Source organism: Malaya genurostris, chromosome 3 (assembly GCF_030247185.1).
Source record: "Malaya genurostris strain Urasoe2022 chromosome 3, Malgen_1.1, whole genome shotgun sequence".
In the NCBI taxonomy this organism is placed as follows: domain Eukaryota; kingdom Metazoa; phylum Arthropoda; class Insecta; order Diptera; family Culicidae; genus Malaya; species Malaya genurostris.
Window position 1 is genome coordinate 97,212,703 of NC_080572.1, and position 23,419 is coordinate 97,236,121.

General features: G+C 39.3%; 3 protein-coding genes across 4 annotated transcripts in view; 1 reads left to right on the plus strand and 2 right to left on the minus strand.

Annotated features, from left to right (window-relative positions):
- Positions 1-22,903, plus strand: part of LOC131437191 (nyctalopin-like) — a 344,861-nt gene extending 321,958 nt beyond the window's left edge. For both annotated transcript variants that reach the window (XM_058606371.1, XM_058606370.1), the window contains one exon: positions 813-22,903. In XM_058606371.1, coding sequence (XP_058462354.1) covers positions 813-1,635 — 823 coding nt within the window. In that variant the 3' untranslated portion in view covers positions 1,636-22,903. The remainder of the gene's footprint in view (positions 1-812) is intronic.
- On the minus strand, positions 6,070-6,924 carry LOC131433894 (uncharacterized). Its single transcript, XM_058600501.1, has one exon. The coding sequence runs from the start codon at positions 6,922-6,924 to the stop codon at positions 6,070-6,072; it is 855 nt and encodes a 284-aa protein (XP_058456484.1).
- LOC131433895 (uncharacterized) lies at positions 7,167-8,973 on the minus strand. The gene is made up of 4 exons (XM_058600502.1): positions 8,595-8,973; positions 8,034-8,519; positions 7,245-7,769; positions 7,167-7,189 (listed from the first exon to the last, which is right to left on the minus strand). Exons 1-4 carry the CDS (start codon positions 8,971-8,973, stop codon positions 7,167-7,169), a joined length of 1,413 nt encoding a protein of 470 aa, XP_058456485.1.
- Positions 22,904-23,419: the final 516 nt, after the last annotated feature.

The following is a 23,419-nucleotide window of genomic DNA, read 5'->3' on the forward strand; positions in this document are numbered from 1 at the left end:
GAGTTTTCTATCTCCCGGTGGGTGCTGGTGGTGACAACGAAAAAACGATTGACAACAGATCCGAATTCTTTGAATCTGCCTGCTATGAAAAAAAAAATCCAGTCATATCTGCTAATTCTTCCAGTGTATAGCCATTTAAGCAAAAAACTCTAACTCGATTCAAATTAACAATTCCACGAAACCAATTTTCGAACAAATCTTTTTTTTCACGCTCGAGTTAAAAAAGGATAATGCAATAAATCACATACACCACAGTCACCACTGTACTTATTTTCCACCAATCAGCAATGGTAAGGTGGTTTCATGAAATTTTATTTCACTAGAAGCGTTTATCCTGATCAGAAGCTTGCACAAAATTGGAACCAGAAAAAGCATTGGATCGACACTGTTTTGTCCCAATTCCGACTGCGAAAAAAATTACGAACCGGTCTCGGCAAACTCAATAATACATCTTCATTTCTGTCATTCGCCGAAGTACCGAGATGAGTTTTGCGGTCGAAGCTGAATATCGTAAAAATCATGAAAATGAAAAAGTTCCCAAGAGGAAAACGTTGATCAGATGTAATTCTATTAGAGCTAGGTAGAGCATGCTAAATAGGAATCGGATCGAAATTTCCAGGAATCGCAAACCTATAATTGAGTTCCAGAGAAAATTAAATTGCTTCTTAAAATCTGAACGATCGGAATGGCGAACAAAACCTTCCACCGCGATGAGCGAATCGATTTCTAGTTTTATAAACGCCTTTTGATATTTGAACAATATGACATTCCGTGTGCGAATAATACTCTTATTTCCTCTCTTTCTATCCTAGGGCCTTTGTCGACAACACCAACCTGCACACACTGACACTGGACGACAATCCATCATTCGGCAGTTTTCCGCTGCGGCTGTTCCAAGGTAACCCACACCTGGTGGAAATCTCAATGCGGCGCAATGTCCTTGTGCGGTTAGAAGCGGTCCAATTCCCACTGGATCGGTTGCACCGGCTGCGGTTGGCCGGCAATCCGCTGGTTTGCAACTGCTCCCTACTTTGGTTGTGGTGGCTGGTTAGCGAGTCCGACCCGGATGATGAATTTTTGCTGACATCGGCGGCCCTCACCAGTGCCGGCACTGCGATGGATGAACAAACCTCCGCACATCCGCTGCTGATCGATCGGGATGAGCTGGGTTGCGATGTATTCGAAGATGGCCGGAAAATACGGCGGACACTCCGCACGATGACCGAGTCGGACATGAATTGCCCAACGCACGTGGTAACGGTGATCAGCGCTGTGTTCAGCATTCTGCTACTGATGGCAACCGCTGCCAGCGTTTTGTACTTCTTCCGGCTGTCGAAGAGACGGAAAAAGTTGCTTCACGAACGGAAGAATGCAAACGATTTAATTGTGCCACAAAAAGTAGATAAACTAGAGTTAGAGCGCTATTTGGCGCAACAAAGCGCCACCAGCGAGTATCGACCGTTGCGCGGTGGCCCATGGGAGGTCACACCGATGCTGAAGGACGATCAGTTCCAGTACGGTAACGCAATCCACGAATTGGAACACTACGAGAGCTTCGAGTACTACCAGCAACATCCGGTTCAACAGCACCAGCAGAAGCGACCCCTCGCGAGGCCCCACATTGTGTACGTATGACTCTAGACCGGTCGAAAAATCCGTAGTATAAGCAGCAATAGAAAAAAGGCCACTGGCAACCACAGCCGAAGCAACAGTGTGCGGCCGCTCATCGTCGATAGTGCCGTTTAAGGTTAAAAATTCTGACTTTTCTTCTTTTCGTTATCTTTTTCTTTCGCTCGATTCGCTACACTCAAGTGGTGTAGGCGGAACCGGAGAATTACGGTAAGGGAAATCAAATCGCTGTATAGATTTACATAAAATTAGCTAACCCTCGTCCCACTTCCGAAAATTGTAGGTATTTGTTGGAAATGTGTAAATAGAAGAAAATGTGAATAACGCTAGGATAGCAAGCAAGTAGAATTGAGAAACATTATAAAGACATGAATATTTACAGGAGCTGAGCAAAAAAATGTAGGCTCATTTGATATTAAGCAGATAGGGAAACATGCTAGAGGAACTTGGTTTGAATTTTTTCTTCAAACAAGGGATAACCGGTGACGGATTTGGGATTCAGAGAATTCAGAGCACATTTTCGTTTTTTGTCCAATTCACGCATTTTTTGTGTGACATAAACCATTCAGTCTGCTAATGAACACATCTATTTCCACTTGGTTACAACATAATTATTTCAGTAGAGATTATTTTTAGACTACTGTTAATTCAGATTCTCATAGTAGCAGCAGCAGCAGCAGCAGCAGCAGTCGGAAATCGAGAGCCTAACAATGGCTAACGGTTGGAATAGTTTCGAGCCCAGTTAAGAAATCTTTTTACGTTTTTTGCTACGCCGCCTAAAGTGGCGATATAAAATTGTTAACATTTTTCACCCTTTAATTCCGGAACCAAATGTTGTATCCGGATGAAATTCTAAAGCTTCGTATGAGAGCATAAGACCATCAATTCGAGTCTAAGTTTGAGAAAATCGGTCGCGCTATATCTGAGGAAAGTGAGTAAGTCATCAGCTTCGGTGTTGGTTTTCGTTGAAATGTATATGCGTGTATGAAATTGAACAAAGCGCGCTGTGTGCATCGTTTGTAAAGGTGTGTAGTGTTTTCTTTTTCCACGTACCGGTGCGTACAGGCTTTGTTTAGTCATTTTATATGGCGGTTTGTAAAGCTTTGACACTTACCGCCCTGTAACTACGCAACCGGAAGTCGGATCTGGATGAAATTTCACCAGTACTTTCGAATGAGGATTATATGCTCACAAACCAACAAGTTCTCCTTACTAGAAGAATTTAGCAGTCAGTTTTATACGTTTGTGAAAAAATACTCATAAAATTGAAGATATTCCACTTATTGCACTCTAGTTCCGAAACCAGAAGTCGGATCCGGATGGAATTTTTTAACAACTTCAACGCCTTCGTTTGAGTTTTGGTTTGAAAAAATCAGTATAGCCATTTCCGAGGAAATTGAATGCACAGCAGGCTATGGAACTATAAGACCTTTCATTTGAATTTAAGTTTGTGAAAATCGATTCACCCATCTCCGAGAACTGTGAGTGAATATTTTTGTTACATACATACACACATACACACAGACACACACATACAAAAAACATACTGTTAGGCGATCCAGGAAGCTATGCGAGAAGACGGTTGATTTTCTCGGTGCGACAATGTCCGATGGTTGTGCAATACTTTGTCCGATACTATCACTTGAGAAATTTAACAATTTATGGGTTTTCTCAATTGATTCACGAGTAAAACGCGTGTACTGCTTATGGAGGTTCAAGTTCAAGTAAGTTGTATTTCAGTAGAAGGTATAACAGAGCTTTTATTGGCGCCAAAATCGTTTTGTAAAGGTTGGTAACACCAAGGGGTACTCGAATGTTTCGTTGGTTGATTGAAATGTCAAGTACACCAACATGTCGGCCCGCCTTGAAAGGAACTTTCAAACAAACCAAGTCAAAACATTTCTGGCTAGTGTCGGGTGGTGCCTATGCTGACGATAAAGGCTTGACTGGATGACTGTGTTGTTCAATTGGCAATGGACAGACTTCGGTGACTGCTCTTCTGTAGCTTCCACTGGCAGTTTTAACATGAACAACACGAACCCTTCCATCAGGACCATGAAAAACCGTTTCAACTCGACCGAGGTTCCAGCGCATGGGTGGAGCGTTGTCCCTCTTCAAAAGCACCAGGGTTCCGACTTCGATGTTTGGTATGACAGTCGGCCACCTTTTACGATTTTGTAATTGACCGATGTAATCACGTGACCAAGATTTCCAAAAGTGTTGAAGTCTCTGTTGCATTTTCTGGAACGAATTGAGGCGATTAATAGGAAGGTTACAAAGATCAGGCTCTGGGAGAGCGCATAGTGATTCTCCCACAAGAAAGTGTCCAGGTGTAAGAGCAATAACGTCGGCTGGATCCGATGATAGCGGCGTGAGAGGTCGTGAATTCATGATGCCCTCAATTTGAACGATGAGCGTGTTGAAATCATCTATCGTGAGTAATGTGTCCTTCATCACTCGGTACAGATGGTATTTGAAGGTCTTCACTGCGGCCTCCCACAATCCGCCAAAGTGGGGCGACCGCGCCGGGTTGAAGTGAAAGTTGATTCCAGATTCGGTGCAATATGCTGCAACTTCTTCTGCTCGATGCATTGCGTTGAATTCCGACTGAAGTTCTTGTAGCATGCGATTTGCACCTACAAATGTGCGTGCATTGTCGCAATAGATGTCAGCCACGCGACCTCGGCGACTGACGAGGCGTTTGAGCGCATTAATGAACGCAGCTGACGTCAGAGTGTAGACCATGTCGATGTGTACAGCCTTAGACCACATACAGACGAATATAGCGACGAATATTTTCACCGACGAGCCGCGACGACTTGGTGGCCTTACGAAAAATGGCCCGCAATAATCGACACCGCACGAGATGAACGCGCGCGACGGAGTAAGTCGAACTGGCGGTAGTTGTCCCATTATTTGGCTGCCAGGGCTCGGTTTACAGCGAAAGCAATCCAGACATTCTCGAACTACCCTTTTTGCAATGTCTCGCCCCCTGATTGGCCAAAACCGTTGATGCATAGTGGATAGTATTAACTGTGGACCCGCGTGCAACATTCGTAGGTGAATTGTCCTTGTTATAAGTAATGTCAAGTGAGCCTTCTTCGGTAAAATCATCGGATATTTTGTATCAAATGGAGCATCAAGCAGCTGCAAGCGTCCCTTTACGCGCAAGATACCATCTATATCTAAAAAGGGATGTAAAAGTTTCATTTGCGATTTAAACAGAGGTATATTTTGTTCTGCTTCTTTGTGTTTTTGCAAAAATCGAATCTCTGGCGAAAAATAATGTAATTGTGTTTGTTTAATTAGCCTTTTCAAAGCACTATCAAGTTCCTTGCACGAGAGTGATCCTATACAACGATTTTCGGGAATCTTCATACGGCAATTGTTGGTAAATCGCAAAATCCAAGCAACAGTTCGTTGCAGCGGAGAAAGTTTGGAATACTTTTCTATAAATTCCAGTGTAGCTGAGTTTGTAGTGGTAACAACTACCACCGATTGTCGGGCTTCGAGTTCCCGTGCTTGTAAATGAAGTGGGGAAAGATGAATACAATTTGGTGGCCAATGGTTTACTTCAAAGCAAATAAACGGTGGACCATGCCACCATAACTTGTCTCCAATTAGTGTAGATGGTAGAACACCGCGAGAAATCCGATCAGCTGGGTTGAGATCGGTGGGCACATGTCGCCAAGAGCTTCCCATTGTCAATCGGTGAATTTCAGCAATTCTATTCGACACGAACACTTTCCAAATCGACGATGATGAGGCGAGCCAGTGGAGCACAATTGTCGAATCGGTCCAATAAGTAACTGTACAGTTTAATTTTGTTGCATCCAGAACATAAACTGTTAATTGTGCTGCGAGAACAGCAGCGCACAACTCTAGTCGAGGAGTAGACAGCTTACTGAGAGGACTAACGCGCGATTTCGAGATTAACAAGTTGCTAAACGATATGCCCTTAGCTTTCGTCGTCTTAACGTATAAACAGCATCCATACGCACGGTCTGATGCGTCCGAGAAACAATGCAGCTCAATAATTTCATGGTGATCTATGAGAACTCGTCGTGGAATATTCAGTGAACTGAGTTCTTTTATTTCGGCTCGAAACTGTAGCCACCATTGTTGGAACTCAAGAGGTAACTGCTCGTTCCATTCAAACTGTTTAGACCAAAGCGATTGGAGAAAGATTTTTGCACTAACAACTGCTGCCCCAGCGAGACCAAGAGGGTCAAATAAACTTGACATTTCCGACAGAACTACTCGTTTCGTTATCGAATCGAAATTAGAAAACGATGGAACGTTGAAACCGAAACAATCCGAATTCGGGTACCATTTCAGTCCTAGTGTTTTAACTGGATCGTTCGAGCTGATTCCGAACTCTGCACGAGTGTCTCGTAATGGCTCGGGAATATGAGCGAGAACTTCTGCGTTGTTGCTGCACTATTTCCGTAAAATGAATCCTCCCGATTGGAGGAGAGCGATGAGTTGATGATTGATCTCGATTAAACGTTGCTTGTCATCGTCTCCTGATAAATGATCGTCGACATAGAATGTCTTCTTCACTCTTGGTGATGCTAGTGGGTAGTTATCAGCTTCATCTTCCGCCAGTTGATTCAAAACGCGAGTGGCCAAATAAGGGGCTGGGGCCGTACCGTATGTTACGGTATTTAACTGATAGACTTTCAAATCGTCACTTGGATGGTACCGCCAAACAATTTGCTGCAGAGGACGGTCGGCAACATGAACGATGACTTGGCGATACATTTTTTCCACGTCAGCAGTTACTACGTATTTCGGCAAACGGAAATTCAGCAACATGGATATCAATGGCGGTTGAACAGTTGGTCCGATGTAGCAAAGATCATTCAACGATATGTTGTTGGACCCACGACATGAGGCATCGAAAACGACACGTGTTTTGGTCGTTGTACTCTCTGGACGTTGGACTGCATGATGAGGAAGATAAAAGTGTGAGTTTGTGTGATCCGGTACGGCCTCACTCATATGTCCCAACATTTGATATTCTTTCATGAAAGCTGAGTACTCTAACTGTAGTTGTGAGTTGGAAATGAGTTTCCTCTCGATGCTTAAAAATCTTCGTTTCGCAACCGTGAACGACTCTCCCAATGAAGTCAGCATCTCTTCACGAATCGGCAAACGAACCACGTACCGACCGTCAGGGGCTCTACAATGTGTCTTCATAAAATGAGCTTCACAATGTTGCTCTTCTAATGAAAAAGCCTTTCCATTTTCGAAACTTTCCACCTCCCAAAACTTGCGAACTATTGACGCCATGTTGTCAATAGTGGAAACGTTGCATACCACACTAGAATTATTGTTCTCAAATGCCTCGCCAGCGACAACATATCCAAAAACAGTCTTGCGTAGTATAGGTAGACTATTGCCAAGACTGATTTGATCCTCCTCTAGGATGGAGAAAAATGATTTTATTCCAATTATCATATCAACGTCGTGTGCGATATTGAATTTAGGATCAGCTAAAGGAAGGTGGCGAGGGACGGTCCATTTCGATATGTCTACATTGACCGTTGGAAGTATTCTGGTTAAGGATGGGAGAATCAAGAAGTTCATGCTTTCTGTATACGAGCTTATACGTGATGCCACAATAATAGGTATTTGCTGTTTCACCTTTTTTACTGACTGACTGATACCATATACATCGATATTAGCTGATGAGCGTTTCAAACGGAGAGCTTGTGCAAGCGATTCGGTAACAAAATTGGCCTCGGAGGCACAATCTAATAACGCTCGAGCGTACATGTATTGACCATTGACATCTTTGACCTTCACGTATGCAGTCAACATGAAGACAACCGATTTATTAGCCTTCGAAAAATATGAGTGCATCGGGATGACAGTTTGACAATTGGTTACTTGTGAAGAACTGAGAGCCGACCTTGACGGTATACCTTGCGATTCTGACGATGAAACGAGAGACGATGAACGATTACCATGTCTACCCGACGACGACGAAGCAAGTCCACTAGCCCGTGGGACCTCATGACGTTGATCGATAACGCATGAAACCGACGGCGACGATTCGACGACCGATGCCGATCGTGAGTATTGTTCACATTGAGCCATTTCGATAGGCAGAGCCACTTTATCATCAACTTGATCTTGTTTTAGAGAAGTTGAATTCAAGTGCAACAGTGTATGGTGACGTTTGTTGCATGTTCTAAATGAACCAGCAGTACAATTTTTCATCATATGTGTAGAACGTAAACAGTTTAAGCAAAGACCGTGTTTTTTGGCAACTTCAAACCGTTTTTGTGGGGATAATTTTCTGAACTCGTCGCACTGCGATAGTGTATGTGTTTGTTTGCACACAATACATTTCGATAAATTTTCACTACTGGAATGATAAATTGCCGTTTTATTACGCCAAGGTTTTGATTCAGCCTTCAGATCGGACTTGGCAACATGTTGCGATGATTGGGAGAGCGTTAGAGATTGCAAAATACGAGAGCGTTTCTTAATAAAGGTGATAAGGTCATTGTACGTTGGACGACCATCATTGTCCAACTGAGATTCCCATTCCTTCTGTGAAACAAGGTCCAATTTACTGCTTAGCAGTTCGACAAGAAAAGAATTCCAATGATCTTTAGAATCTTCCAGCTTATTTAGTACACTCACATGCTTATCAAATTCGTCCGCTAGGTCTGATAGAGCAGTTGCGGACTCCTTCCGGATCGAAGTTGTGGACAACATAGCCGAAAAGTGTTGCTTTATTTGCAGATTCTTATTATCATAGCGTTTTCGCAAAGTATCCCATGCAATTGTATAATTTGCTGCTGACACGGTCAGAGACTGAACTAGACGTAGTGCTTCGCCTTTCAATACAGCCTTTAGATACTGGAACTTTTGTACTGATGAAAGATGAGGGTTTGTGTGTATGAGAGTGATGAAAAGGTCATGAAAATTCATCCACTCATCGAAGCTACCGTTGAACTCGGGTATTTTGAGTTCTGGTAAACGAATATGAGTACTTTGAGCAGGTTGAGTATCATGGGAAGGTGATGATCTAGTAGATGCAACAGCATCAAGCTTTTCAGCTAAAGATCCTTTCAGTTGAAAGAAATCCGTTTCGAATGCGATGCGTATGGGAGAAACATCGGCTTCTAATTCTTCTTCGAGCTCAATTTCTGCTTGCACCTCATTAAAGTCTTCCCACAACTGATCAAGTTTTTCGATCCGAAATTTGAGCTGAGGAAAATCTCGGTCGAACACGAAATTAGCATCAAACTGCTTGATCAATTTTGCAGACCCAACAATATTGTTTCGACGAACGAGAAGCTTTTTTATTTTCTTGGCTTTATTCATTCTGTTTTCACGCCAAGCACGAGAGTACAATTTATAAGCTATTTGATGCCACTCACCTTTTTAGCTCAAGGGAGGTTACCTGTGCTCATATGTTTCGATTAAATCGAACCGTTGGTTACCGCTTCCAGGCCTGTCGATGGTTTCCGATTAGAAGATTCCGTACAGTTGACACAATGAATGATGACTCCGTTGAAAGTGATTTCTATTGTTGAGGGTCAACCCACGCTAACCTCCAAATTCGGCCGAGCTTTATATGACCTGGCAGTCCCGGGTTTCGGCACCAAAAAATGTTAGGCGATCCAGGAAGCTATGCGAGAAGACGGTTGATTTTCTCGGTGCGACAATGTCCGATGGTTGTGCAATACTTTGTCCGATACTATCACTTGAGAAATTTAACAATTTATGGGTTTTCTCAATTGATTCACGAGTAAAACGCGTGTACTGCTTATGGAGGTTCAAGTTCAAGTAAGTTGTATTTCAGTAGAAGGTATAACAGAGCTTTTATTGGCGCCAAAATCGTTTTGTAAAGGTTGGTAACACCAAGGGGTACTCGAATGTTTCGTTGGTTGATTGAAATGTCAAGTACACCAACACATACATTTGCTAAGTTTATTTATCTGAATGGTATATGATATATGATATTCGACCCTCCGGGCCTCGGATGAAATGTCGGGTTTCAAAGTGATTGCATAGTCTTTCTGAATAATTTTCGAACAGAAGATTTTTGAGAAATGAATTTTCATAGCCTTTATATCTCAACTCTTTGCAAAATACATGATGAACGATTTCGCCAATGAACAAAAACTTCACCTTTCAGTTCGCGTAGGGTGGTTGAAATTGCAAAAAAAGACGGGTGGGTTATGTCGGAGACATAACTGGATGTCGTGAATACGAAAACAACTGACATGTTCTTTAACACTTCCGAATATCAATTAGTTGATCAATTGTATGAATTATGCAAGCATTTCACATTTTTGGCACAAACAAAGAAGGCTTCACTTGATCTCGATTACTGGATTTCACACAGCGAAAAGTGCACAAATCTAATCAAACAGTTCTAGATTTGCACTAAACTGAGGATATTTACCTTCGATTTGCGAGCAAAAAATCCTAATAGTTCTTTAGAAAACTTTTAGAGCCATTAAAACGGCTGATTTTGTGTGATGCTCCCCACCTTTGTCCTCTTTTCATTGTTTTTTCACCAATGCAAACAACTGGCAGCTGTGACGTAATCCCTCTTGTCGGAAGCGAAACTAGCTTTGCAAACGACACACAATACATCTGCTCGCAGTGACGATTTGCATTTCATTGATCAGGATGCTGTACAGGATTCATTCCTGCCTTTCAGAAAGACCAAATTGTGGAACTCACTACGATATTAAGCACTGTTCGGAACATTTTTCTCGAACGATTTGTTGTACAGCAACAGATATTTTGTTCTCTTCCTCAGAAAGCGTTCTAATTGCCTGATGTTGACATGGGTCAAATGAGACAGGTTTTTCAATAGTGTACTATTGAAATACTTCAATTCTGTTGCTATACACGTTTAAGTTGAAAACTTTCGATTCTATTGGTAGTTAGATTATATAAATCCTTTCACAGATCACTGAGCTATGAGCTTTCAAAATACGAGAAAGGCAAACGCGCCTTATGAATTAACAGTTCGGCTGAAAAGTTCGTATCGTTTAATAGAAACACACATTTTTTTGCCAAAATTCGTTTTTATTATTCAACATAATTGCCATCAAAGGCGATACAGCGATTATAGCGATCTTCCAACTTTTCGATACCATTTTTGTAGTACGATTGGTCCTTTGCCTCAAAATAGGCCTCAGTTTCAGCGATTACCTCTTCATTGCTTCTAAATTTTTTACCAGCGAGCATTCTCTTGAGGTCTGAGAACAGGAAAAAGTCACTAAGGGCCAAATCTGGAGAATACGGTGGATGAGGGAGCAATTCGAAGCCCAATTCGTACAATTTCAGCATGGTTTTTCGTTGTTGTTTTTGATCGATTGTGAGCTCACGCGGCACCCATTTTGCACAAAGCTTTCTCATATCCAAATATTCGTGAATAATATGTCCAACACGTTCCTTTGATATCTTTAGGGTGTCAGCTATCTCGATCAACTTCACTTTACGGTCATTGAAAATCATTTTGTGGATTTTTTCACGTTTTCATCGGTAACAGCCTCTTTTGGACGTCCACTGCGTTCATCGTCTTCGGTGCTCATATGACCAGTACGAAATTTTGCAAACCACTTACGAATTGTTGCTTCGCCCGGTGCAGAGTCTGGATAACACTCATCAAACCATTTTTTGGTATCGGCGGCACTTTTTTTCATCAAAAAGTAGTGTTTCATCAACACACGAAATTCCTTTTTTTTCCATTTTTTTCACAATAACAAAAGTAGCTTCACTCAAAATGCAATATCTCACAAACTAATAATCAGACAGCTGTCAAATTTATACACGTATCTTTTGAAGGTTGGTACTAACTGAAAATGGAATGGATTTAATTCTAGTGGCGCCCTCTCATAGAAACGATACGAACTTTTCAGCCGATCTGTTATCCTCTTTGATACTCGTTTATACCAAACATTTCAGAAAAGTTTAATTTCGAATTGTTTGAGATTATGTCACACAACTGAAAATTTTATCATAAAATTGTGATCAAATTTCCGATGGCATGTAGCAAAAATTATGTTGATTCATTAGATACAACAAGAGATTTTGTTGATTTCTATGTTTGATACATGCTGACAATGCTGCGCTCCTGTTACTTCTATAAATCAAATTCATGGTAAATAGCGTTTTATTGGGTTTAAATCTAAAATGAGCAGTACAATCAACCAGTTGGAATTAAAACAGCTTTTCGTTGCATTGATCACTATTTAGAATGTAGAAAAAAATTAGTATGTGGAAGAAAATGTTCATATTGACCCCCCTACGTGCATAGAAAATATCGCAGTCATTTCCGATACAGTTGCAAACTTATTCAGCAGCGATTTTTTTCACTGAAGCGGCGACTCTTATCCCTTTCGATTATCTCTTCAGCGGTATTTCTGTGGGTGAAAATTCATCATAAACACAGAAAAAAAATATTAATTTCCATAAATTGAACCGAATGCCGATGCATTTGCACATTTACTCGAAAATGTTCGAAAACTGTTCCCTCAGTTCATGCGAAGCTGATGTGTACTCGGTGTTCGGAGTAGGTCGATTGAGATGTTCAGTTTTATTAATTATGGTTCAGTGACATGCCTACCTACAACATCACAAACAAAATTTTATTGCAATTTATGAGCGTTGAAAACTACAATCGAAATCACAGTCGCTTGGACTTTTCACGTGTTAAAGCTTGCTTCAGATAGAATTGGAACAAAGACAATTGCCTGTATTTCAGTTATTTATTATTGAATTCAAGATCTTTTTCATACAAATGTAGCGTTTTCTTCATACTTTTAAGAAAAAATATGGTTTCGAAGGAATTCTCGAATTTTTACTGTAACACGGCTCATTAGGCGGCGCACACCTTCTTTGTCCATCGTTTTAGCTATCTTATTCCACCAGGTCGTCATCTGATTGATGTCTTTGACAACCTTTCCCTTTGCCTTGAGTCTCCTTTTCATGATTGCCCAGTATTTCTCAATAGGACGGAACTGGAGGCAGTTGGGTGGGTTAAGGTTTTTCGGAACAAACTGGACCCCTTCTCTGCATACCATTCTTGAACGACTTTGCTGTATTGACAGCTTGCCAAATCTGGCCAAAACATAACGGGATGGTCGTGGGATCAGAGGAACGGCAAAATTCGTTTTTGGAGACACTCTTTTTGGTATAGTTCCGATGTCATTGTATTATTTGTAACGAAAACTTTCGTTTTTTTTTGCCACAGCTGCAAATGCCCTGCCAAATCATAAATTTTCTTGCAAATTTGTCGGAAAAAACAAATTTAAATTTGGCTGGAACATCCCCCGAGCCGTTGCCAAGTAAAGTTTTTGACCTGGGATTTGCCCGAAATCAGCCATGTTCGTGCGAAGCTGATGTGTACTCGGTGTTCGGAGTAGGTCGATTGAGTTCTATTCGATGTTCAGTTTAATTAATTATGGTTCAGTAACATGCCTACCTACAGCATCACAAACGACATTCTATTGCAGTTGATGAGCAAAGCAGTTGCGCCGTAAAAACTACAATCGAAATCACAGTCGCTTGAACGTTTGGCGTGTTGGAAAACGATGGTTTACCACAACTGCTATTGATTCACTTATAAATATACCATAGAATTTGCAATAGCAAAAAATTTAACAATTTTCCATATCATAACTTTTTCCTACGATTGCTGAAAATGTCCGAAATTATCCCATTTTTATTACTATTGATACAACAATTCATTAAACATCGAATTAGCAACAATAAATATATTTACAAATTTTTCTACGCACTCTAAAAATCTCCAAAATTCACGTTTGCATTAAAAAAAAATGATTTTTTTTTTCGGATGACGATATAAAAGAAGCTAAGAAGCTGATAATTGTTTTCCATAAATTTTCCATGGAAGGTAGGAGTAGATCTTACGCTTCAGGTTGATCCGGGAGTTCTCGGTTGGACGCAGCGCAGAACCGCCAAGAATGCCGCGTCTTTGCCCTTGATTTCTTGATGAACGACGCAACTTCCGGCAAGCATTTCGTTCTAGAAATTTTTATCGTTCACGGCCAGTCCGAAGCGAATGAAGAGCGGCTTTGGCATCCCTTTCTGGCTGATTGTCAGCCGCAGCTGCACCTTCTTGGGGAACTTGGTGTGTGAAATGAACTTCACCTCGGAGCTCACTTCCTTCGTGGAGGGAGTAAAATGCGAAGTGCCGCTGCTTCATTGCCTAGCTCCGAAACCAGTCTTCCGCTTCCTGACATTTATGTTCATGTTCGCCAGGAACTTTTTCCCTGTTTGGCCGGTTGCAGCGATGTAGCCTTTTCCTTCGATCTTCCTCTTCACCTTCCTATGGTGCTTCTTGTGGCTCAGAGTCGTCGGCGGTCCGAAATCGAGCTTTCTTTCGATGAACTGATTGTTGTCTAATAGTGTTGTAGACGCCAGAACGGACGTATCCGGTGACCACAAAGTGCCGCACGATGTCCGTTTTCGACACGGTGAGGTGCGCACACTTCTGAACGGAGTTGCTTCACTGTTTTTGTCATCACGGTTAGAGTTCGACTGATAGAGCTATCAAATTTTGTCTGCTGACTCATGGGTTACTATGATTGATGCTGCATGGGTAGTTTTGCCAGTGCGGGTGATGGTAGACCCATGCAAAATCGGTAAATGATGTTTCCAATCCAAGACAACACCTCCCGTTTAAAGGACATTCTTCAGAAATTTGAAGACTTTCCAAGATCTAACAGTTCGGCTGAAAAGTTCGTATCGTTTAATAGAAACACACATTTTTTTGCCAAAATTCGTTTTTATTATTCAACATAATTGCCATCAGAGGCGATACAGCGATTATAGCGATCTTCCAACTTTTCGATACCATTTTTGTAGTACGATTTGTCCTTTGCCTCAAAATAGGCCTCAGTTTCAGCGATTACCTCTTCATGGCTTCTAAATTTTTTACCAGCGAGCAATCTCTTTAGGTCTTAGAACAGGAAAAAGTCACTGGGGGCCAAATCTGGAGAATACGGTGGATGAGGAAGCAATTCGAAGCCCAATTCGTTCAATTTCAGCATCGTTTTCATCGACTTGTGACACGGTGCATTGTCTTGATGAAACAAAACTTTTTTCCTCTTCAAATTAAGCCGTTTTTTTGAAATTTCGTCCTTCAAACGCTCTAATAACGCTATATAATAGTCACTGTTGATGGTTTTTCCCTTTTCAAGGTAGTCGATGAAAATTATACCATGCGAATCCCAAAATACAGACGCCATAACCTTACCGGCCGATTCTTGAGTCTTTCCACGCTTTGGGTTCAGTTCATCGCGTGCAGTCCACTCAGTTGACTGTCGATTGGACTCCGGAGTGAAGTGATGGAGCCATGTTTCGTCCATTGTTATATATCGACGAAAAAAATCGTTTTTTTTTTTCGATATAACAGCTCCAAACACTGCTCAGAATCATCAATTCGTTGTTGTTTTTGAATGATTTTGTGGATAATGTCACAGACATAACTGGATGTCGTGAATACGAATATAACTGAAACGCTTTCTTCTTACTTTCGACTATCAATTAGTTGATCTCTTGCCAGCTTTCCCCTTTTTCACTACTAGAATTTGAAATGATGCATCTAAACTGAGCCGGTGCTATGCATTTTATATTGCAAATTAATAGAGAGTTCCTACAACTACGAACTCCAACTGGTTGAAAGAAGGACCGTATATAGTATAGCAAAGTAAAATCTCGCATAGTTCTTTGGGAATATGTTAATGGTTTTAAAAAGATCCGACTGGATGAATTCAGAAACTAGGGACTTGACCTGAGTTCAAGAACTACATTCAGAACTTAGAGCATGCTCAGAATTCAAAAGCAATTTAGTTTTTGAACTAGTTGCGAAACTGAAATCAGTTCCGGAATCCAGTACCAACATGCAGGTTTTAAATTCTGAACCTGTATTCTGGAACTAAGTTCCTGAAACTAAATTCTCCTCCCGACGATCGATGTCCAAATGAAAGCACGACCTGCACGGCTTTATGCCACGCAAAAGGTCTGCTTTCTTTGCCGACTGCTCCACCTGACAACAGAAGTCCAAATGAGAGCACGACCTGAGCGTTTGAGGTTTCGTACCACGCTAAAAGTTTGCTCTTATTACTGGCGACTGCTGCTCACGACGATCTAAGTCCAAATGAAAGCACGACCAGAGCGTTTCACGCTTTATACTTGGTTTGTTCTTACTGCTGTTGGTGGGAGAATCACACCTTGACATCAGAGTTACCATATTCACAGATTTTTCTGTAAAACCACAGACTTTTTTACCTAATTTGCCGCACAGATTTTGTATCACAGAACACAGATTTTATTAAAATTCACAGATTTCTACAGATTTTTATGAATATTTCATAAAAATGGCAGATTTTCAAAATGTGTTTCACAGATTTTCACAGATTATGATCGAAAATATGCAACACAGATGGTACACAGATTTTTCAAGCTGAAACGCCGATTTTAAAATGGCAACTCTGCTCGACATCCAGTTCCGTCTGAAGCACTAGAAGAAATGAAGCGATAAAGTGAGTCGTATTCACGACAAAAATTATCTTCTTATGTTAATTTCCACTTGAAATCATCCATCAAACCGTGATTCCGAATCTGGAAGTCGAATTAAATTAAAATTAAACGAAGTTATGGGATCTGTACAGTCACATTTTCTCAATTTTAGTACAATTTACCTTATAACCAGAACCAGAAGATGAATACGGACAAAATTTAACAGCAAACGATGGGACTATAGAGCCTTCCATTTAAAGTTAAGTTTTTGAAAACAAGTTTAGCAATCTCTGGACAGAATGCATATTTCCGTTATTTTGCACATTCAAACATATGAAATGGAAGTTTGATCCAGATAAAACTTAAAAGAAGGCTATAAGACCATTAGGCTAAGTTTTTGGAAGTCATGCATTTTTTTTTTCTTTTTTTACATGTATTACTACGTAACTAGAAAAGCGAAATTCGGATCTGTCTAAAATTAAATAGCAGATTATGGAACCACAAGACCTTTCATTTAAATCTAGGTTTGTGATTACGGCTCAATATTCTCTGAGAAAGTAGAACGAACTTTTTCAATTTTTTCACCTATTTAACCCTACTGTTTCGGAACTCTTCTATGTCAGATCCGGATAAAATGTAATAGCAGACTATAAGACCGTAAGACCATCAAGATTGTAAAAGTCAGTTCGGTGGTTTCTTAGAAAATCGGAGAATGCTTCGGAATTTTCATTTTCTTTGTTGGACATTTTTTTCCCGACAGTCCGAAACTGGAATCATAAAAAATCAACAGCAGGCTTTGTTTAAGAAACTAGATGGTGCCCTTTTTTCGTTTGGACTCCGGAACCGGGAGTTCGGTTCGAATGCAATTCAATAGCAGGCTATGGGAGAATGAGACTTTCCATTTGGATCTAAGTTCATGAAAAGCTGTCTTGAGCTGTACAGATGTTTGCCGACCTCGTATGATATATGACACTCAGCCCCTTCCCGGGCTTTTGGTTGCAAAGCTTTTCTATGTGAAAAAGGAAAACAACGGACGCAGCTTCCGTTACTCCCTCAAAAACGTGTTTAATCCACCTAGCAGTGAGATGATACCTATTTTTATCAATCCGCATGTGTTTTTTGCATGAATATTCTTCGGTGTTTAAGTTTTCATGACATTATTTTAATGACCCTCGTTTTAAGCGACAATTTGAGATTTTAATCACTCATTACTCTGTAATGTCGAAACTGCAAATCGGGTCGAATTTGAATCTAGAAGTGTGATAATCGATTAAACATGCCATGATATGTAAGTTCCACTCTAGAGTTTACGGTAATTTAAGGTACTTCCAGAGCCGGTATTCAGGAACCAGCATAACCCAAACCGATTCGTATGGCCATATGACGAATAAATTACAACAGTTTTGAGTTCAACTTTGAAGCTTTTCGGGATTGTCATCTTCTATATCGGTTTGAATTTTAAAAATTCATCATCATGTAATTCGAGAACCGGAAGTCATAATTGGATAAAATAATTAATTTTTGTATATAAGTTTGTTTTAATTAAAATTTTTGTTTCTGAAATTTGATTAGGCTTTTTTTGAGAAAACGATTGAGCTTTGAGAAACGATTTTATACTGGAACCGGAATTCTAAAAGCGGTATGGCCGAAGTCAAATAAATTCACCTGAGTAGCTGTACACTTTACATTTGTTTCAAAACATTTGAAAATCAGTTAAGACATCTTTGAGAGATCATAGCACGAATTAAATTTTTAGGTGCCTTCTGATCGACAACTGAATACCACTAAAACTGAAAAAAGTTAATTTTTTTATCGACTATCCAAATCTGCTAACCCGATAAACCTGATTAAATTATGTGGAATAGACATTTTTATACAATCCCCGAAACCGGAAGTTGGATCTGACTGAAAAGCAAGATGTTTTATAGAACTTTGAAACTTTTCATTTGAATCTTAGATGATTCTTAGATTTCATTTGCATCTTAGATCGGTTCAGCCATCTTCAAGAAAAATGAGTTACACAATTTTGATTTCGTTTCACATATCATCCTGTAGTTCCGAAACCAGAGGTCGGAACCAAACATAATGCAGGAACTTTGTTTGGGAGCATACGACTTTTCGTATGAATCTGAATTTGTAGAAAAGAAATTTTCCGAGAAAATTAATTGAAGTTATTTGTCACACACGCATTTGCTGATCTCGACGAACTGATTCGAATGGTATATGGATGTTATGTAGTTCCAGCATTTATTGCTGTAAGTAGTTTAAAACAAAATAATTAAAAAAAATTCTGCCATCATCTGGTTTATATATGTCATATTCGAACGATTATGTTGCCAAAAACGAGCCGTGCCAAAATCGGTCCGAGGCTAAATGTCATGAAAAAGAATGCTGTACACAATCCTTTTGGTTCTTAGAAACAATTGTATGTAACAGTATAAAAAATCGTGTTTTCCGTTGCTCCCAAGCATTTCTTTGTCATACAGCGCTCAAAACTCCTACTGCTGGAATAGGGGGAAAAGTCGCTTACAGAAAAATTTCGATATCTCCGTTAAAAATGGACGGATTTAAACAATCTATGGCTTGTTGGATAGGTATTACCGTGCGGAATCTAAGTCTGAAAACATATTCTGTTTTCAAGGTCAATTGTGACAGATACTGTCAAAAAACTGAAAATTTTGACATAAAACTTTGTATAACTCAAAAAGTAAACATCCGATCTCAAAACCATTCAATAGCGTTTTGGGTGACGGGGAGACCATTCATTTGCGACTAGTTTGATGAAAATCGGTCCAGCCATCTCTGAGATCTCGACCTCTTAGTTGACAACACACATACGGACACACACAGACATTTGCTCAGTTCGTCGAGCTGAATCGATTGGTATATGTCATTCGGCCCTCCGGGCCTCGGAAAATTTTTCGAAAGTTTGAGCGAATTCTATACCTATTTTTTATATATATAAAAATAGGTAAAAAGACTAGTAGGTAATGTCAGAGACATTACCGGATGACGTGAATACGAATAAAATAAATGGTTCAGTTTCTTTGATATTAAGGAATCTGAATTTTGGACCTGCATTTCTTGAACCAAATTTTGAAGCTAGAACTAAATTTTGAATCTGAATTCTCAATTTTGATGTTAGATTTCGGAACTGTACTCTGAAGCTGAATTCTAGAACTTAATTCTGGATTGTTGAACTGATTACTGAATCTGTGTTGTGGAACTAAATTCGAGACCAGGATTCTGACTCGGAACTGAATTCTCAACCCTGATTCTACAGCTGAGTGTTAGCTACGGAATTCCGGTTCAGGATTCAGTTTTAAAATTCGGATCCCGAACTCGGCTCCGAAATTCAAATTAATTCAGTTCAAAAATTTTCAGATTCTATTTCCTGATTTCAGTTATTCTTCTAGATTGTAGAACTGAATTCTTGAACCAAATTCTAATCCTGCACTGAACTGAATTTTTAATATGGATTCTGGAGTGTATTTTTGAATTGAATTCTGTGAATACAGTTGATCTATGAATCTATACTACTATAATCCTAAATTTCGGACTGAAGGTTCAGAACTCAGTTTTAGGATTCTGATACTGAATTCTGAACTCCGGATAGAAACTTTGAAACTGAATTCTGCTCTGATACTTCAGTTCAGAATTCTGTTTCAAAATTCAGATCTAAGTCCAGAGTTCATTTCTAAAATTTAATTCTAGAGCCTAGGTCTAGAAACGAGACCATGATCGCAGTTACATAATCCAGGCGCAGAATTAAGTTCTAAAATTCGGTTTCAGCTACAGATTCATAATTCTGGAACTCGATTCTGGCCTTGGATTCGGGACGAGGAATTAAAGTTAAGATCTGTATTGTGAAAATGAAAAAGAAAATCTTGTCTTGGATTCTTAATCTGAAATCCATAAGTGAGCTCTAGAACTGGAATCCAGAACTGAGCTCCAGAACTGTGGGTACCTCATGCTACTGAAAACTCTATCACACATTGCTGATCACATCTCCAATAACGTGGAGAGAAAATTATGTTAAGTGGAACAAAAGATATTCAGGATCAATTAGAATCTATTATACTGTAAACCTTTACTAAACTAATTATTTTCATTTCCGATTTGCATATTTCAATAGATAAGTAGTTCTAAAAGTTCTTTAGATAACCTTCAGAGCCCTTTGAAGGGCTGATTTTGTAGACTATCTTTGTTCACTTTTCGTTGTATTTTTCTCCAATGCAGCTAGATGACGCAATCGCTCTTGTTCGAAGTGAAACTCACACTGCAAACGATGCACAAAAAACCGTCATGCAGCAGAACTGAATTCTTGATTCTTCATCTAGAACTAAATCCTTAAATTTTATTTAGAAACTGAATTCTCGCTACTGGAACTGAAACTGAGCTGTGCACATAAAGAAAAAATGAAACTTACACGACATGTAAACCGATAGTACTATGAAATAGACATCAGTTGAAACGAAAATCTGATTTAAAACCATGATTGATGTAAAATTACATTAAAATTCATTTAGTTTTTCATTGAACAAGACTGTATATTTACAAACCTCTTCGTTTTGTAATGTAAATTTCCATTCAATTGCCTGCTCCAAATATGTGCATGAAAATAAATGTAAAATCACAAAATATTTTTATCTGTGTGGACCTCAACTAACCGAAATGATGCACCTGCTTCATTGTCTGTTCAGTTTCTGTGCGCAGACAAGAATGAACGAAATATATCAAGTGTTAATCTTCTTTACCTATCCAGTAGGTAACGCAGAAATGAAATGTTGCTTACTACATCAAAACCGTCGGCTCGGGTGCGAGAAAGAAAAACACGCGTCGTAAGTTCGCTTCTTTTATACTCGTTGATACCAAACATTTCAGAAAACTTTAGTTTTGAATAATTTGTGATAATGTTATACAATTGAAAATGTTATCATAAAATGATGATAATATTCCAGATGGCATGTAGCGAAAATGATGTTGATCCGTTAGATACGACAAGATATATTCGAGATCAAAAACTTATCACTCTCTCAGAGAGTAAATTTTGAAAAGGCGCCCTATAGTAAAGTAAGTCGTATTCACGACAAAAAAAAACTAGTTATTCGGTTACGACATTGACCGTTTATTTCTACACTTGAGATCAAATTCAATGACTTAATTCGGGATCTGAATTCAGGATAAAAATCTTGCCAAAGATAATGACTGAGAAGATACAATTCCCTTCACGAAAAGTACTCCCCGAGGTAATTCAGTTGAAATGGTTTCGTTTTTCCACGAAACCGGACCTATTGGCTATTACAAAACAAAATTCTCAAAATATTGGCATAACGAAACCGAATTCCCACACAAATTCACCCGCACACCTTCAGCTTTGTTGTCATTCATGACACTTCCCATTCAGCACAGGACACTTCCGAATGGATTTCCCGAAACGCCAGCGGTTTGTACGCATGTTTTATTTTATTTTTCATTTTAGTAATGTGGCACCAGTTCCCGCTGTCAGTTCTTTTGATTAATTTCCTTGATTGGATGCTGTGAAAGAAGAACGACTGCAAATTTCCGTTTATTGCGGTGTGAGATGCCGTTTTTGTGTGGCATGAGATTTTTTAGGTACTTTTATCAAATAATCTGGATTTGTGTAGGAAAAATAGTCGCAATCTCATGTCGCTGTTGAAGTGATTGCGAACATATTCTGGATATTATTTCATCTAGTTTTGCTATAATAGAGCAGAAAGAAAATTTCAATAAACGGATTAAATTGGAAATCGTTTCAACCGAGTTACGCATCGGACATGATTGATTTCAAAACAACAACAACAAAAAATCTTCCACCACTGTCAAACCCTTATACCGCTGTGAAAATACGACGAGAGCGAAAACAATTTCCCTAAAGCAACCGGAGTTCGCTCCGAAAAAATCCCTACAGGAAACAATAATAATCTGCCCCGGTAAGCTGAATGTTGATAGACAGCAGCAGGTTCTAACAACTACCGTGAAGTCATCCGTTATCCCTTGCCAGAAGAAATAAGCCAAACCCAACCGCATTAGACTTAATGTAATAAAGAAGAATGTACCACAGCGTCATAAAAAAAAGAAAAATGTAATTAAAATTAATGGATTCTGTACATTGCGTGTCGAAGTAATCCTCCAATGTTTACCCAAAAAAATACTCAATTTAAGTTTCTTGATAGCATTCGATTGCGAGTTGTAGATATTCACAGAAAGGTAATGCGCCTCACGGTGCAGTAATTTGTAATCCTAAAGTTAAGGACATAAACGAGAAAACAATAATCAAAATACAGTAATTTTACAGATTAAGCACTTTAGTTGTAAGCTTATGAAATTCCAAAAAAAATCCAGTAGATGAGAGTTTACATGCTAAACCAAAATGTGTATGCAATGTACTAAGCTTAATCGATGGAATGTACTTTTTTGTAACCGCTTAAATATAATGACTAGAAGCTAGAAGAAAATCATAATTCAACCACGTGTTTCGAGCGATGAAAAATACAACAAAACAAGCAATAAAAATTAGCGAAAAATTATTGAATTGAGGTAAGGGAATTGTAAACCGTAAAGCCGTGACACAAATGAACATCATAATACACCAAAAGCAAAGCACCTGTCACACAAGGAAAGGTACTAAAAACCGCGATCAAGGAAGTAAGCAAATTTAGCTAAATGAATATTTTGGTAATAAAAAGAAATGCGCAAAATAAAAACGTTAATGAAAATCAAACATCCGGTCCGGCTTTAGCTTCATTGTCTACAAGTTCCACGATGACAGACCCTGCCAATACGTATTACGTATTAAGCCACGGTTAGAATCACTTTGAAATGCAAATTTGTCAAACACGGTAAGTTAAGGCTTCGTTTAAACATCATTAATTTATTGAACTTTTTTTGGTTAATTTGTGCCGTATTTTCTTTACAATGCTTACAAAATTTCGTATGATGTTGGGAAACAATTTGTGCCGATGAATTCAACTACTATATCTTTAAATCCATTTATGAATCCAGAAAGTTTTTGATGTTTTGTCTTTATTGTCCATTTAACAGAAGCGTGAGTTGCTCATTTTAGTTGTACTAACAATAAACCATGCGGTTGCATCATTTCAAAAAGAATGAGAAGCAATGGTGATTACTTTCAACAAAACAGAAATGGTGACGAAATCTGGATCGGTTTGTTCCGATTTGGATGAAACTTTGGATAAACCTTCTTGCACAGAAATGGAGACCGATTTGATTCTAGACT

Excerpts from the sequence above, each read along its gene's own strand:
- LOC131433894 (XM_058600501.1), bottom strand. The coding sequence starts at position 6,924 with ATGGCGTCAATAGTTCGCAAGTTTTGGGAGGTGGAAAGTTTCGAAAAT.
- LOC131433895 (XM_058600502.1), bottom strand. The coding sequence starts at position 8,973 with ATGAATAAAGCCAAGAAAATAAAAAAGCTTCTCGTTCGTCGAAACAAT. Across the intron at positions 8,520-8,594 it reads CAAAATACCCGAGTTCAACG|TACAAAAGTTCCAGTATCTA; the intron begins GTAGCTTCGATG and ends ATCTTTCATCAG. Across the intron at positions 7,190-7,244 it reads ACCTATTATTGTGGCATCAC|AATACTTCCAACGGTCAATG; the intron begins GTATAAGCTCGT and ends ATCCTTAACCAG.